This window comes from Rhinolophus sinicus, linkage group LG10 (assembly GCF_036562045.2).
Source record: "Rhinolophus sinicus isolate RSC01 linkage group LG10, ASM3656204v1, whole genome shotgun sequence".
Classification (NCBI taxonomy): domain Eukaryota; kingdom Metazoa; phylum Chordata; class Mammalia; order Chiroptera; family Rhinolophidae; genus Rhinolophus; species Rhinolophus sinicus.
In genome coordinates, this window is record NC_133759.1 from 79,381,409 (window position 1) to 79,399,224 (window position 17,816).

At 42.8% G+C, this 17,816-nt stretch overlaps 1 protein-coding gene across 1 annotated transcript in view; it reads right to left on the reverse strand.

The window, feature by feature from the left end:
* The window catches only part of SPOCK1 (SPARC (osteonectin), cwcv and kazal like domains proteoglycan 1), a 474,104-nt gene that overhangs the window by 247,627 nt on the left and 208,661 nt on the right, over nucleotides 1-17,816 (reverse strand). Inside the window, exon 3 of the mRNA XM_019740366.2 lies at nucleotides 12,290-12,335. Within this exon, the coding sequence (XP_019595925.2) occupies nucleotides 12,290-12,335 (46 nt within the window). The remainder of the gene's footprint in view (nucleotides 1-12,289; nucleotides 12,336-17,816) is intronic.

Here is a 17,816-nt window from a genome sequence, read left to right on the forward strand (position 1 = left end):
GGGGATGTCTTTAAATAAAATGTGACTCTTACTGAGCATGGGGTTTGAATTGACTTTCAGTCTTGGTGTGGAGGAGGATGACGATGCATGCAGGTATCAGAGTTTGGGTTTGGATTCTGAATGTCTGACGATGACACTGGCTCTAACCGCCAATGGGCTGATGAGAGGAGATCCATTTGCTTTTGTTGATTGGCAGCACGGACTCCTCCTTCCTGCCAGGAAAAGCCCAGAACTCTCTGTTCCCAATGCTCATCTATTACCAGAAACAACACGATCAGAGTATTCCCGATGGAGATGCAGGCTTTCCCTTCCTCCTGGTATTCTCAATTTTACCCATTTATCAAACCAGACTTTAAAAGACTGTGTACTCTGTACTATGTTGGCCTATGACTGAGTTAACTTACAGAACTGCACTTTGGCTGTAAGCCACTGGTGTGCACTGACAGACCTTGGAGGAAGCAATCATAAAAACTTAACCGTGGTGATATTTACTGTAAGACTGTCAAGGGTGTGGTCCACTCTGACACAGCTCACTTTTTGAGCACTCACTGGAGGAAGGCAACCCTGGCCTCAGTACCAGAACACTTCATACGCCTCCTGCCTTATTTCCAGTTCACAGGCACATAAGGTTGTGTGTTTCCTTCCTTACTTTGGCTGTTAGGAAACCCTGGGGCCAGCTCTAGAAGCGCACAGAAATTTATCGTGCATGTGCTTTCAGTTCCCCCTTTGCTGTAGCTTTATTTATTTATGTTTTTGCTTATATCCAAATATTGTCAATCTATTCATTTTATCACCTGACACTTATATATTTCTGAAAGCTACTTGCTAGTGAATAAGACACAGAAAATAAATTATTTTAAAAAGATAGAAATGCCAGATTATCTGCATTTGGTTACAGACCTGAGGACAGCTGAGTGACATTTCACGTATGTATCTAGAGGGTAGGTGAGCCTTCATGGACCGGGAGTGAGTGTGGCAGAACTCAAGAACGTTTACCTCTATGTCTTAAAGTTAGATGGAAAGAGAGGGGTTGGAGTCAAGTGTGGGCAGGGTTTCTTGGGCAGCACAAACCCTGGGCAAATTCAGGGCTAGACTGTCACAGTGGCTCCAGTGGGCTGAGTATACTCTTTCTGGGGTCTTCTCCCCTTGGCAGTGAGCGCATCTGACATTTTCCACCTTTTCTATCCCTTTCTACCATCATTTATTTGTTTATTTATTTTTGGCTAAATAAGACCAGGAACAGGCTAGGGCCAACTGCTCATTGCACCACCCATTTCCTGCCGATGGCTCCTCCAGACCAGGCTGCCCCTGTCCGTGGTGCTGCCCAAGCCATCCTGAGAGAAAGGAAACTCAACGCCTAATGATATCACTCGCAAAATCAAAGGGGCTCCATTTTTGCTCTGTGGCAACTGGTACGTGTCCTAAATCCCTGTGGTACCTTATTTCATGTGAGTTGTGTGCGTGTAAGAGTGTGGGTGTGTGCATGCATGAGGGCAGAGGTGTATTTTCCTCTTCTGGAGATTAAAACAATCCATCGAAAGGTGGTGCGGGGAGGCCGCCAAGAACAACAGCTGTAATAACGCCATGAATTGCCTGGGGCCCGCTTCAGCCTCGGGGTTCCTGTGCTCATTACATGTGGCTTCAGGCCTCATGGAATCTATGACGGCCTAGGCAAAATGACACACTCAGGCAGTGTGTCCCCAACTCTGCCAGACACTGCCTGCACCCTCGGGCTCCCCCACTGCTCCAGGTCAGAGGGACCCCAAGGACTCATCAGCCTCCTGAGCCACAGGCAGAAGGCCAGGTCTGACAACGAGGCTCTTGGCTTCCCTCTAGGAGAGAAGCCACAGACAGTCTAGAGACATGTTTGTTTGTTTGTTTGTTTAATAATGGATTTATTTGCCAACACTGAAGAATTAGGAGGTTTTACACACATATAAAAACTTCATTTCCTGCTCCCCTTCAGAAATTATAAGTCCTGGAAATGCTGGGTCCCAGCACCTCACAACCATACCCCTGGCCTGTCACAGACTCCACACCCTGTCCGGTGTCCCTGCACCAGGTCTGCCTCGCTGTTTGCAGTCCCTGCTGGAGGAGTATTTCTACATCAGAATGATCTTCAGAGACAATGGGGTAAAATGAAACAGCCTGCTAAAGTAATGACTTACCGTTTCCTCTTATGTCTTAATAAATGTATTTTTAAAAGAAGTGTCCTATCAAATTTCACTTCTGTAGCCATTGAATGCTCAGCTATCAGGAAACACTCTTCCCATCAGATGCTGCCCCTCCAGCCTACCTCCAAACATCAATCCATCCTTAGCAAGGCTCACGAGTCACTCCCTCTAAGACCCCTTTCCTGACCCTCACCCAGGAAAGGCTGACTGTCCCCTCCCCTGAACGCCAAGCTACAAGGTTCTGTCAGGGCATGTCAGACACACTCTCAGGGTTATTCTATTCTCTTCCTCTCTCTCCCCATGTCCCCTCCCCCATTTCTCCTCTCTCTCTCTCTCTCTCTCTCTCTTTCTCTCCCTCTCTCCCTCCCTCCCTCCCTCCTACATAGACTATAACCACCCTGAGGAAAGTTTTTGTCACATTCCTCTTTATAGTTCCTACATGTAACCAACTCAGCATCTACTAAGTGATCAGCTTTTGACTGAACACACTGATCAATTACCTCCCACACTGGATGGCGTTAGTGGGCACATCAAAAACCTCTAAGAGCCCTGCAAACCTGAGAATCCTGAACAAAACATCAGTCCTCCATCTTTTATCAAAGCTTGATTGCCTTTATCTCGGTCATTGTAGTAAGTCTGGATCAGGCATTACATCAGGAGTTTTACTGACCCCTCAGTCAGAGGTGTCATAAAAGTCATAGTCTCTATTTTACAGATTAGGAAATTTAGGCTCAGAGAAGTTACGTGCTTGCCTAGCTACATACAGCTCTTAAAAGGAAGAGCTGGGAATTGGACCCAATCTTTGAGACTGCAAAGCTCAGGGTCTTTCCAATATATCACAATGCCTCTCATCATACACAGTTATTAGGGCAGAATGAATGTTTGATAGGCCTCCAGCGATAAACTGCTATATAATACAACTGAAGACCTTAACAAAAGAAAACCTCTCCCTCTCAAGCACAAGAGCTATGGGGACAGAGGTGATCCTGGCAGTGTTTCTGCAACCAGCTATCTCCCTATTGTGAAACTGCTCTAATCCACTCGACAGTCTCAAATGAGGAAAATTTAAACAGCATTATTGATCGATTTTAAAATTCAACTGACTTTTTCCCTATTGAGAATTTCCTCAAACCAAGGCTGTTTCATTAGGACTCAACAAATACAATATAATTAATTCAGGGGCTGTTGTTCTAGCAGGTGGAATAGCAGGAAGGATTTTTTTTTTCTTTTTATAAAACTAACACTACATTTCACATATATGGGGAAAAGGTAATAAACATGTCTTTAAAATGGATGTGTTTGTGCTAAAAGAACCTCTTAAGCATAGTAATAGAAGGCTACAGTGCCCCATAATTGCAAGGAAAATTTTACTACCCTTCACAATCCCCTATTTTACTACCCTTCACAACCCAGAATGGCTGTTGCTCCTTGGTTCTGGAGGCACTGGGAGGTCCTAGAGAAGCCATGGGGAAGCCAGAACATAATGCTGACACAGCCATTGGCACCTCATGAAGAAACGGCGCCCACACAGACAGAGCTGACTGAGCTGGGAAGAAACTGAGGTTTACTGAGCACACACCACACACCAACTCCAGGCCTTCACAAACATGATCTCACTCAATCCTCACAAACACCCCACATGACAGATATTGCAGCCCCACTTTACAGATGAGAACATGGAGGCGAGATAAGTCAAAGTACTCAAATGTATGCAGCGAGTTAACGGGAGAGCCAAGACTTGAACCTACTCTTTCCTCTACACCTTGCAGACTCAGGGAGAAGAGCAAGTACCTCCTCCTTGGGCCTTTTCTGCTTTTTATTGTGAGCCCCCCTCCCTAGTCCTGATGTTTAAAAGGCCCATTTAATTTCATTGGTTTTATTGAAGTTACATTACTACCTCGTTGGTTAAACTGCAACCTTTGACATAAGAGCATCAGGCTTCACATTTTTTCCACTTTTATGAGGAAAACATAAAGACTCTACACTGCCTGCTTAACTATCATAGATGGAAGGACCCCAGGAACTATCTAGCCCACCCACTTTATTTAAGAGATGGGCAAACTGAACTCAAGAGAGGCCACGTGATTTGCCTGAAGTTGCACATTTTAATAGTGGCAGAGGCGTGTCCCATTTAAGCCCCCTCCAGAGATGCCCTATGCTCTAGGCCAAGTTGCCTGATGGAAGAATCAGTGTGTTAGAAATGCTACAAAAAAGCAACCCCAACAGCAAAACACATGGAGACCACATAAATGTCCACCAATATGGGAATGAGTAGATAAACTATACTATAACAGAATATTACACACAAAAAAAAAACCACACAAAAAAATCAAAAACAATATTCAGTAAAATAAACAGGTTGGAGAAAATAATTATTTCTGTTGTACAACATATATGTAACATGTTTGTTGTAGATAAGCATGTATGCTATAAAAGTATAAGAACATGGACAAAAAATTGCATGTTAATGATATGGTCACCTTTACGGAAAAGAAAATGGGAAAAAGGACCAAGGAGGGGCACCCATGGGATTTCACTCTTATATCTGACGTTTTCTTTCCCTAAAATAAGCAAATAGTCAAAGGCAGCCAGAAATGAAAGATAAAAGTTTTAACTTCATCTCACTTCAAAGAGGATAGCCTGAGTGAAAGCAGGAGCACACCCATATTCGAATTAATAGGTTTTCTGTTTCTTCCCTGGAAGAAATGACTTGGAACATTTAAAAGTCAATACTCAAAAAAAAATTTAATTAAAAAAATTTTAATACTAAGTATTTTATTGTCATAATCAAGAAAACAGAAGAGACAGCAGTGGGAGAAAGTCTAGAGAGGTTGTGGCGGTCTGGGGCAGGTTGAGCAAGAGGAACTGTTTCTATCGGGGGAAGAACAGTCCTTGAATTATGAGGAACAGCAACAGTAAGAGGGAGAAATCAACCAGGTGAAACATGAGGGAACCAGGAAACAATTATTTAGATGCTTCCCACAAACCAGGCCAGCTGCCTCTGAAAATCAACAGCTCAAAGTATGAGATAAGGTGAATAGGTCCTTAAACACAAAAAATGAAATTGTTTAAGGCTGTATGAGTGCAAATCAGAGACTCTTTGTGGGGTGAGGCTAAATTCCCCATCAAGAGGAAAGCAGTGGGGACTTAAGGTTCCTATTAAATCTATCATGTAACATTTCAGATTAATCTGGAGGGAAAAAAATTCCTTTCTAAAGGACAATTTTTGAAATCAACAATCTTGCCTCCCCCATAAGCCCTTTAAAACTACAACAAAACACAAATGCCGAGATAAGCCATGGGGTTCTGGCTCCAGAAACACCGCTGGGACACAGGAAGAACTCTCTCCTTTTGAGTTTTAGAATTTTCACCTTAAAACAGTCAGGGCCTTGGTCGGGATTTGAGCTTGTCAGGATCTTGGTATAACAGATTGCAAGTCAAAGTGCAAGTTTTTCTTCTTTTCTTCTATTCAGGTGAACAGCATGAGTGAACGGGGCCCTTGACTTTCTGAGCTTTATTTTTATCTGGAGATCAATTTCTACAAGTTCATATTCTGCTCTAAAATCACCAGCATCACCTGAGATTTAGTTCCCATCAATTTAGTTCCAAGCGATTTAGTTCTAGTCGCTGTTCTGGAACAGTGATTAGTATTTATTTTACTCCAGAAGAAAAAACATTATCCTGAAAACCAACAGGTACATACTTTACCTGAAACATTCATTTATTCCACATTAACGGAATGCCACTTGTCTCAAAAATAGTTCCCTATGATAAATCCCCCTTCAGCCATTTCTCCTAAAATGGGTTTGTCTCATCAAGTGGAGCTTCATAGCCAAAAAAATCAGTGGGTTCCTTCCTGAGTGAACCATGGCTACAGTACAGAACCTAACTTGTGTCCCATCACTTCAGGACATCTTCAGGTAATCAGAATGTCACACTAAAGTGACGTATTGGTTATATCCATAAACTACCTTCCCAACCGACCAATGCAATAAGAAAACCTTTTAGTCAACACAAGCATTTTGAATAATTCCAATTTTCTTCTTCCAAACGGACTGGCCAAGCAGCTTTGAAACAACTTGTTAGAATTCGCTTTCCTTCTTGTTCATTCCCTATTCTGTGAATCCCCAAAGCAACACCTTTTATTTATTTATTTTAGCACAGTATTGTGGTTCATTAAATTCTCTCTTTCTGTCCCCTCCAGGCCCCTTAGTTAACCTTCCTCATCAACCAGCCCCCTCCCTCCAAGGGAAAAGAATCTTTCCTTCAGCACCTTTATTATGTATCATACTGAACGTGTTATCAGCTAAGGCTGGTGGTGCACTGATCCACACACCACAGCCAAGTGGTACAAAAACCGTCACCTCAGCTAAAACTGACCTGTGTAACTTATACAAGCACTTGACGTCTTACAGGTTTCTCTGTTTCCCAGACCAACCCCCTTTCCCTTCCCCACTTGTTCTTGCTCCCATCCCCATCACCCCCAGGACAGTGGTCCCCCTTACCCATGGTTTCGCTTGCCACGGCTTCTGCTACCCATAGTCAACCTCAGTCTGAAAATATTAAATAGAAAAGTCCAGAAATAAACAATTCATAAGATTCATAAATTGTGCACTGTTCTGAGAAGTGTGATGAAATATTGCACCGTCCTATCCGGGATTGAGTTATCCCTTTGTCCAGTGTCTCCATGCTGTGTACACTACCCACTCATTAGTCACTTAGGAGCTGCCTTGGTTACCCAATCCGTTATATGAGAGAGAGAGAGAGAGAGAGAGAGAGAGAGAGAGAGAGAGAGAGAGAGAACATTCAAATAACTTTTATTACAGTATATTATTATAATTGTTCTGTTTTATTATTACTATTGTTAATTTCTTACTGTGCCTAATTTATAAATTAAACTTTATCATAGGCATATGTATAGGAAAAAACAGTATATATAGGGTTTGGTACTATCTGCAGTTTCAGTCATCCACTGGGGGTCTTGGAACAAATCCCCACGGATAAGGGGGGACCGCTGTACTTACACATACTCCATGCCTGTGTAAGACCTTGGATGGATGACTTATGACAACCTGGAACGTCCCACAGAGAGGCTTTCCTTTGTGTGGTCCCCATTATCTAACACAGCAGGTTTAAACATGGAGCATTTGGTAACTGTTTACAGAATAAATGCCTGAATGAATGAATGAATGAATGAATGAATGAACACAATTTAAGAGTCTGAATCTCTTCAGCCCCAGTAATGAGGGTGCAGGCTATACCACTACCATGACCCACCTAATATAAAACAAGCCAGCTGCAATTGAGCCCTGAGAGTTTCAGAGCATTACAACTCTGAGGGCCCTGAGCGGGGGATAAAAGGAGAAAGACAATCTGAGTGGGAAGGGAGAGGAGCAACAGGGAGAGGCAGCTGAACAGGAAGAGGAGGGAATGAAAAGATCAATCGCTTACTAGAACAACTGTTATCGAGCACTTCCTAGATGCCAGACATATTACCTCATTTCATGCTCTTCATTGTTTTTGCTGTTGCCATTTCCAGATGGGAAGGCTTGGAACCAGAGAAGTTAAGCAACTTGCCTAGAATCACACAGCTAGTAACTGGCAGAGTCAAGTTCTGAACTTGGAGAGTCTCACTGCAAAGCCCAAGAACCCATACTGCGCTTGCCAAAGCGTATCCCACAGAATACACTACTCTCTCGGTACCTAATAGGTGTGATAGGTGTGCGTGGAGTGAAAAAATAAAAACATGCGGTCAAGGTAAATTTGGAAAATGGTAAGTTAAATGGGCTTCTTTACTAAAAGACTTCTTAGAACTTTTGACTTGCTAATGAGATGAACAGAGTACATGTATGAACCAAACTTATTTGACTAGGGATTTTTTTTCTTGGGGAAGTATCTCACTGGATCAGACGCTGCTTTCAGAAGCATAAAGTATCTATTCAACCCCCATTCTGTGCTCCCAGGTTTGCCAGGTCCAGTTGAGAAAAGATACAGAGACCACTGTGGGGACAGAGTCCCAGAGAGCCGTTTCCAGGCTCTCGGCCTCACATGGAAAGGTGCTGGCTCAGGTAGTAGATGGTCATCAGCTGTGACTAGTTGGCCGTCAGCTGTAACCAGTTAGCCATTAGCCACTAATGCAACTGCCGTGGCTAAGCTAGCAAGCGCGGATTGCAGGATGCAGAGAGGCGCAAATTGCAGTTAGCATGGCGGATTGGAGTTGACAAGTAAGGTTAGTTGGCAGAAAAGCGGTCGGCGGGTTGCGGATCATGTGGCTCCTGCTTCCTTTGTCTCCAACCCAGCCGCCAGCGAGAATATAGTGGTATGACTCCCCTATCTATGGCTCCGTGGGTGTTCCTTTTTGGCCTCACCAGGTCCTGCGTTCTTATGTGGGGAACGGGAGCTGACACCCTGCATGACAACCACACTCGAATCACCCCAGAGCCCTACAAGCCTCAGCCAGCCCCCTGCATGCAGAGGTCCTCCAAGGGCCTCCACCTCTCCTGCCTGTGCAAGACAGGAAACCACTCACATCTGCCCCTTGCACTCTCAATCTGTGCAGCTTGCCCAACTCTTTCTGTAGATTGTCCGTCTTTGTGGATTTCACAAAGGAAACTACTCACGTTAATTATTCCTTTCAATTCAGAACACATGTCTGTCCCTTCTGTGAGACTTGGCATTAAATCATTATAATCAAAAAGGATATCCTACTCTACCCAAATCTCAGAAAGAATTCCTCTTAGAAAAGCCTGAAGCTGAGGGCGGTTGTACACCACTGATGGAAGCATTAATGATTCACTTAAAGATAAGGTAAAGACATTTTCAGTCTGGTGGCAGGAGGCTGACAGGTGAGGCACTTTTCTGCTGAGTGTCTTGGAGTCAATTACATGATAAGTGCTCGGTCTATGAAGCCCTATTGTTCAAAGTTCGGTAAATATCCTTAAGCAGAGAGAGCAATTACAGGTAATTAACTATTTCTTGAATACAGTGAGTGTCCTAACTATTCACCCCAATACCTAAGACAATTAGGAGCTATGACCATTTCAGAGGTCAACTTGCAAGCTGAATGGTAAGTCTGACCACCTGTGACAGCCAAATTCCAAGGAAATGACCAGACGATGGAGAAGTTCCTCACGAGTCCTGGAGGAGGAGCATCATTTAGCAGGTATGTCCTGGGCTCCTAATCACAGCTGTTGAGTCACCAAACTAAGTCCTCGAAAATGTTGTCCTTGTCATGTCACGCCTCTGCTCAAAAACTTTCTGTGGCTCCCCAGTGCCAATAAAACAAAATTCAAACTTCATGGGTTGGTATGGAATGTCCTTCACGACCTACTGTGTTTCCTCAAAAATAAGACGTAGCCGGATCTTAATTTTTGCTCCAAAAGACGCATTAGAGCTGATGGTCTGGCTACGTCTTATTTTCAGGGAAACACGGTACCTCAGGTCCACCTCCAGCTGCACTCTACCTGAATCCCCATGGGCAGCCTTCCTTCCCCTTTTCTTCCCTTTCATTTCAAGCCCTCTCCACACCCACCGTCACCACGAGGCCCCTTCCACCTCTATCCTGGTGCATATTTGTCATGTGAAACTCTGAAATGCTTTCAACATGTTCGGTTTCTACAAACTGAAAGTTTTCCCCAACCACAAAACCACCGTAACCATGTTTGATTCTGTTTCAGCTGAGGAGGGGAAATGACCTCTCCGTAGCTGACAACTTCCACTGGAATCCAGCGAGTCTCCTATTTTCTGGACGATGAAATGCTCTACATCTTCCACGCCTGTGGTTTATATTTCAGCCGGTGGTGTCAGCGCTGATACAGTAACCTCCCATTTTTATTGAGCAGCACACAATGTAATTGATGACATCTGCTGGGCCTGATATTTTAAGTAAAGGCTATTCTCAGCTCTGCCTCCTCTCCCCGTGGCTCTGTGTATAAATAGCCAACAGCAGCTACACCTGAGGTACAAAGTGGAAAGTGGGGCTTCTTGGCTGAGGTCCTCAATTATAGCCCCATAAAGTCAGGAGGTTTTCTGGGAGGATTTATAGAAGCAGATCCAGCTTGCAAGCCTGCAATGCTAGAAAAAGAGGGGACAGAGGGCAGGGCTGTGCTGCAAATAGTTGCCATCATTCTTTGGACTTTTTGGTTAAGCAGATTTGAAAACCATGTTCTTTTGGGTGCTCAAAGTTTTTGTGTTAACTCCTCAAATCAAGAGAAGTTATTGTTTATATCCCCAAGGGGAAAATGAAGCCCACGGTCATGTGTTAGCATTCCCATATGTATTAGTAACAATAAAAATGTCTTCCCTGGGTAAAGCTTTTGTATTTACTCGCAAGCCCTGGGGAAGAATAAATCTGGCAGTTATTTAGGCAACGTTTGATCCTTATTGGACAAGAACCTATTTCCGGTTCTGGGCTAGAAAGAATCAGCTCACTGCCACTGTCAGCTGAGGCGCCTCCGTAAGCAAACTCCTGGTAGGCACATTGATAGAGGGGTGTGTTTATCAGGCACAAGCAAGGTGTTGCTCTGCATGTGAGTGTTTTTCCAAAACAAGGGCATATCCTTTCAAAACAAATTTTTAAAAATGTTGACCATTTTTGATGGAAAATTTTTAAACTAAATTACAAATACCTTCATATACTTAATGTGATGTATTGTGATGATTCAGTCGTTGCTAAAATTGTAAGAGTGAGTCCTGGGAGGCCACTAATATACATCTAAGCCCAGCCAGATGTTCCCAAAGAAAGCCTTCCTGGCACCTGCTCCCTACGCACACGCACGCACACACACACGCAGTAAGCCCGTCACCTACAGACTCAGTACTTCCCCACACCCCCTAGGTCACAGCTATAACAACACACCCCACTGCAACTGCTGACTGAGTTATCTCCCAACTCCCAACTCTGGGCTCCTCCAGGGTGGGCCCCACAGTTGTTTTGTTTTATGTCCAGAACCTAGCTTGGTGCTTGCGCTCGATGTTTGAGAATGAACGAATGCATGTATGTATGAAAGAAGAGAATGTTGCCCTATTTGAAGGCATGAGCTAAAAGGCATATGTGGACATTTTAATACCAATTCTGCTTATAAGAAAACCCGAGTCCAGAGAGAGAGAGAGAGAGACCCATTAAAATGATAAAGGAGAGGGCAGAAAGGGCACCTTCCGCCACGTCACATGTCAATGCCTCCTTTGACTTCTTTGTGTCAAGTTTACCACCACGATCACGTCAAATACTCAAGCGGCAGAACTGAAGTCACCCCAGGAGCATGAACCTTTGAGACCTGCAGGATAATATTTTTCCTCCACGTTTCAGCATTCATTGCATATGCAGACTTGAAGTAAAATCTACCATCATTTTCAGCAGCAAGGTCTGTGCCACACCAGCAGCAGGGGCCACACATGGGACGAAGGGAAGAGGATATGATTCACGGCGGTCCTCGCTGTCTCCTAAATCACTCCCAGGGGGACTGGTGGTGACTTACAATGGCACCAGGACACTGGCTTTACGCTTGCTGGTGTGAGTGGAACAGCCCTCCCTCTGAGGACCCAACTTAAACCCAAGGGGTCAGCAAGCCAACTCGGAAACTAGTTTCTATTTAGAAACCATGACAAAGTGTTTTGTTTTTGTTTTTGCTTAACAAATGAAATATCGGTGCCTTTGAAAGCCTCTCGGGATTAACCTGTTTCTAGAAAGAAAGTTTCATTTTTATGGCTCGTGTGATTTGGGCAACATCTTCAGGCATAGTCTCTCCCATGAATGAAATCACTGGACTCAGCCCAACAAGGCACCAGGTTAGTCTGACAACCATTTTACTGTTTTGTTTTGTTTTGTTTTGTTTTGTTTTGTTTTGTTTTGTTTTGTTTTGTTTTGTTTTAACAGAGGCAACCAGTGATTATTGTGGTCAATTCAATTACGTTTTTTTTTCTTAATCTGTCTTAGGCAATCTCAAACAAATAACTAATTTGATAAAAACAATTTCTATCACCCCAGTCAATTCAGTTCCCAAAGTCAATAAAATAAGACAGCTAGCTGGCCTGTGTGCAAACTGTCACTGAGCATGCAAGGAAGGAAAAATGAGATAGCGTTTCTCAGAGAATACACAGCAAGAAATATCCTTTACCTTGGTCAAAGGGCTTGTTGGGGTTCCAGTTTCTGAAATAATCATCCTATATAAGGAAAAAAATAGAAAATGGAGGTCAGATTTCAGAAAGCTTCTCACATAACAGCATAAAAAGCTGCCTTTCTCCCCATTTCCCCAAAACACAAAGGAAAACAATAGCTCAGAACAGTTTTCCAAAACAGACAGACATTAACATGCAAACAAAAATATCAATTTACTTTTAAATTCTTATGTTTCAAACTGTAAGGATTAAACACTGGGACAAGTAAAATCATTTCTGCCTCGTATGGAAACAGCACTGCTCTCCTTGGTCTGACAGATAAACCAAGACACCTTCTCAGTGCACAGTGTATGTTCTATCAATTATTCTGCAAGTGATGCCTGGTGGCTCTCACTGATCATTAAGCCTGTTTGTAACAGCTGATAAGTCAACGGTCAACATTTCTTGTATGTGTAGACATGTAACTCGTGGTGCCCAGTTCCAGTTTTCCAGCACTCACAAAACCTAAGAACAGAAGGCCATTCCAATGCTGGAATTAACCACAGGCATACACGTAGCTTAATACCATTTGTTCGGGGTGTGTCAGGAAAAACCCCAAAGGCTGACCAATCTGGTTGATTCATAACTATGTCTTCCTTGCCTGCAGCTGGCATCAATTTATGCTCCAAGGCTAGACACTCCATTACTTAGAAATCGCAAGGGTCTGGGTCACTTACTCCTTCCTAGTTACATTTAATCTCTCCCCCACTTCTAATAACCCTCTCCCTCCAAACCACTGCTGTCCACTCTCTCCAGCCCCTGAGCGGTAAAGGGAAGCCCCCACTGTTCCCCTGCACACCCAATCTATCAGCAAACCTGAACAGTTTGCAAGGTGCAGAGGCTTCCCCCAGGTATGTCTTCCCCACACTATTTTTAGGGCATGTGCCCCTTTGTCTGTTAATTTTCTCCTGACTATACCCAAATTATTTGCTATATGTGTTTTGGGCAGGTACTCTGCATGCTGCAGTCGGTTTCAGAAAGCTGTCCAATTTCTCTTCCAGAGAAGTTAACTTACATCAAAGTGCACAATTAGTTCAAATTATTGTCCATGCTGTCTCCTGCTGCAGTTTATCTCTGACACGATCTCCTGTGAATTTTATCGGCCTCCGTGTCGTTCAATTACCTGGCTTTATTAGATCCTTGTTGAGTTCACCTAAGCCCTTAAGTAGATTTTAGAAAACTGGATTTTGAGTAAAATCAGAACATATCGCTTTTTGGGCAGTGATTCCATTTTCCCGAGCATGAATAAACATGAACAGGTTCCTCTGGGTCCTGATGACTAGCCACTAAATTAGTTTTAACTCCGAGGAATTGGCTCATTCTGCTATGGCTTTAATTTTATGGTACCACTGGCCATCTCACGCAGCTGTTTAGGAAGTCTCTGATGTCTGCACCCTGAAATATCACTGAGAAAGCTTCAAATAATTGCTCTGCCACATCTCTCTCCAGCCACGATTTAAAATACAATCCAAATCTTTGGAGCTACGTGGCTTAAAACTCAGCAGCCAGTGTTAAGTGATTGTAAGTTAAGGGCTGGATGGCAGGTGGAAAATTTAGGTCCTGATTTCTCAGTTTGATGGTCCTAGACACCAACATGGTGTCAACACGTTATGCTGCTCACGGGGTAAGAGAAGAGATAACCCCAGATGAACTCATCTTCACCACTGGAGAAAAAACATAACAAAATATTCATCCTTCCAACAGTGGTTCATCAGTGCCCTCTTCACATCCAGAGGGCGGCATCATGTCCAATGGCAACATGGCATCTGGGAAATGCTTTCTACTTGAGTATGCTGTTCTAATACAAGTCATCGGAAGCTTCGGATGTGTGTCCAACATGTCACATTCTCTTTGATATCAAAGCAAGGTTTGAACCAGTCTCAAGAACTGAGTATTCCCGAATGATTGTAACATCCTTTATAACTTGGATGGAATTTGAAGCATGTGTCTGGACTTCGTCACTTTTCCAGGTTAACTGTAATTGTCGTTTTAACAAATTTCTTGGGGGGAAATCATAGTTTTAAATATAAAGCCTCTAAAAGCAGATATCTGCTTTAGAATATCTGGAACCCATTGAAATGTAGTAACACTGCCTAATTGCTGCTACAATGTGAAAGTACACCTTGAGTGAAAGCTCATTATGCAAAATGAGTCCTTCAAATAGCCCCTTGCTCAGCAAGGCCAAGCAGGGAAAGAAAATGATTCCTTGTATCTGATTGCTTTTGCTGTCTTAGAAAAGTGGATGGCCAAAGCAAAAACCAATGAGCCAAGAGCTGATAAAACCTTGGGTTTTTAACTGCTTTGGCTACATTTTCTCTGAGAGCGAAAGCCCATATCAGGGGCCAAGATCATGAACATGAGGAAAACACTGGGTACCACGCCCACTTGGGGGATGGTCACTGAGCCCGGAGGAGGGGGCTACTTCATGGGCATTCTGCAGCAAGATCTGCGTGTGCGATGCCCAGACACACGGATCACCCTTCCATACTGTCCTAGCCAGGTCTGACGGGCGGGCACATATGGCAGGTCCAAGCAGGCTGCAGCTGTATCCATCGATTCACTCTGCACCTGAGGGAATTTCTGGTGAGGCAGCATCCAAATCCACACAAAAAGAGCTGAAGACAAAAGCATGCCTCTGCTGGAGCTTCACCTCCCGAGAATGTGCTCATCCATGAGTCCCACTTAACCATCCGGATGCTCAACGGACATAAGGACAGCTGTCGGTGGCCTTGAACCAACACTCAGTAACGGGGCTGGTCATTTCTCCAAGGCCTAAGGTCTGGGGGCAGTACCATCCCAGCTTTTATTTTCTATCTAAATAAAAATATATAGTGTATATTTTATATTATCCTAAAACAGTTCTGTGGACAGTTGTATCAGTTTTCTAACAGGGATAATTCCCACCCTGGGAAGTCGGGTGCCTGCCCGCACACCACCTCAGGGCTGCACTGGATCGAGCTGTGTTCCTGCTGCGTGGACCCCAGGGTCCTGTCCAGATCCCAGGAACATGTAGGACTCTAAGAGCCCTTGCCTCTGATCTTCCTTCTAGCCCAATATAGTTGTGGCCTGTTAAAATTCAGACTGTGTTAAAAAGCCTGTCAGATGTGTTAGATCAAACTCGCCAGGAGACGTGTATCTGTCTGAGTTGGCCTCTTAACTGGTAATTTTATCATCTAGTGATGAAGCTTTTAAAAAGGACTTGCAAGGGCCTCGGCGACAGTTAATTTTTAACACAGAAACCTAAATAGGGTGATGCAGATCTAAATATAGTTATTTGCTAAATTCAGTAACTCCTTTCAGTGCATTTAAGATAGCTGAGGCGTAAAGGATGGCAGTGTTAGGACACACGTCTATTTTGTGGGCTTCACGGCACAGTGTGATTATGTCAGGCCTCTACTGGGCAGCGCAGAGAGCAGCCTTCCTCTAAATCTGACCCATATGAGGAAAGGCTGATTGCACATCACCGTGCCACTTCATAAATGAAAATTGCCCCACTCTTTAAGGACTGTTAAAATCTGGAAGAACCTATCCATTTAAACACAGTCTCAAACTTGAGCAAACTGACGTATGTCTGAAATCATGAAATGTCTTAGAGTAACATAAAGTCATAGTAAGAAGGCATAAAAAGTCAGCATAAAGATCACAGTAAGTAAGTGACAAATTGTTACACATTTAGGATGAGGACGAAGGAGGTGATACTGGGGTAAAGGGAGAACCAGAGACTGGCATGGCTCCAATTTATTTTTTTATCTTCCACAGCTGATCAATATACATAAAACCATATTTCTTCATTTATCTCACTAAATAAATATCTTACTAACATAGAATTGGGCCCTATGAAATTATCGGCACCCAGTGGCTGGTACAAAGGAATTTAACTCTGGATTTTCAGCTACTTTAAAGACATTCATTGTGATAAGCATTCATGGAAAGGAAATCTGTTTAAAATGTATATATGTATAACATATTGTATATTCTCATACATAACAGATATTAAGAAGGCCATAATATTTACCAATACATAATTTAATAAAAGATACATGTACATATATATTCATATATACCAAAGAGCATTCTGCTCTACATAGTATCTTTCAATAAAATCTTTAAGCCTCAATAACATAAAACGATGCAAAAATATTCCTGCTATAATTTGAGTGATTAAGTCTCTTCATCATGGATGCTCATAAGCAACTGGAAAGTCTATGGTTCTAGCCCATTTTGAATGGAAACCTGAATTTTTCTTCCACCATCCGACAGCCCCAAAATGGCTGATGCAATTTAGTTTGCCGATTCCCCAGGGATCTGCCTTTCCAGAGCTGCTTATCTAGGCTCCAAAGATTGTCAAAGCAGACTCTGAGGAAGAGATGGGTGGCAGAACCAAAGGGAAACCATTTTTGAAGTCCGACTGCTGTATTCCCACCTCTGAAGATGATGTAATAGACTGTCTACCTTACAGCTTCGGACACTACAAATCAAAGACACTTAGCTTACATGAAACAGATCATTTCTGCTTCATAAATATTTTAGCTAAGTTATTTGAACCTGCAGTTTCATCGGCAGATCACCTGAGATAATACAAACTACCAGCCTAGAAAATAAATGGGAGCCTCATTTATCTCAACCAGGAGTGAGTAATAAGCACACAGTAAGTCCTGGCCAAACTGTATAAAATACAAGTAAGCTGTTCCAGCTTTAACATCTCTGTATCCCTGTGAAGTATCCATAACTGTTACTGGTGTGTATGTAAATACAGGTGGGTGTATGTTTATACACACACTCTAAATCACTTTCTTCCTGAATAGGTTATTCTTTGATAAATTGGTCTGACATTTGGTATAAAGTCCTGCAGGCCTCAGACAAACTGATTCAGAAAATAACAATGTCAGTTGCTCTGCTCTTTCAATAAATAACCCACCAGTAAAACACAGATAATAACTGACAGTCATACTTGTACTGTAACTAATGAGAAAAGATAAAGCAGCAAATGGACTGTTTATATGCATTTGATAAATTGCATCCCCTGGATATACCATTGAAAAATAAATGTGTGCGGTGCTGGTTCACTGAACTAAAGCAAATATTTACCACTGAGATTTAGGATTTAGAATGAAATTTACATTTTATTTGGCAACTATTTCGATGTTATATCTACGTAATAGTTGAAAAGTCAAAAACCTACCTCAACTTCCTGAGTACGAAAGCATTATAAATGAGAAAAAAATAAAAGAATCACATCAAATAGGAAGGAATGCAAACATTTTTTATAATTGCATCAAATTTTCATATTATCATAAAATTAGAAAGGTCATAGGCAGATATTTTCCCTTAAGTCACCAACCATCACTCCCTTGAAAAGTTCCCACCATTCACTAAATTCACGGGAAAGAACATCAGGTTATGGGGTGGGGGGGGATACTTGAAGTGGGGAGAAATCTGAGTGTGCTCTAGTGATCTATGTCATTACTGACAAACAACTAGCAAAAT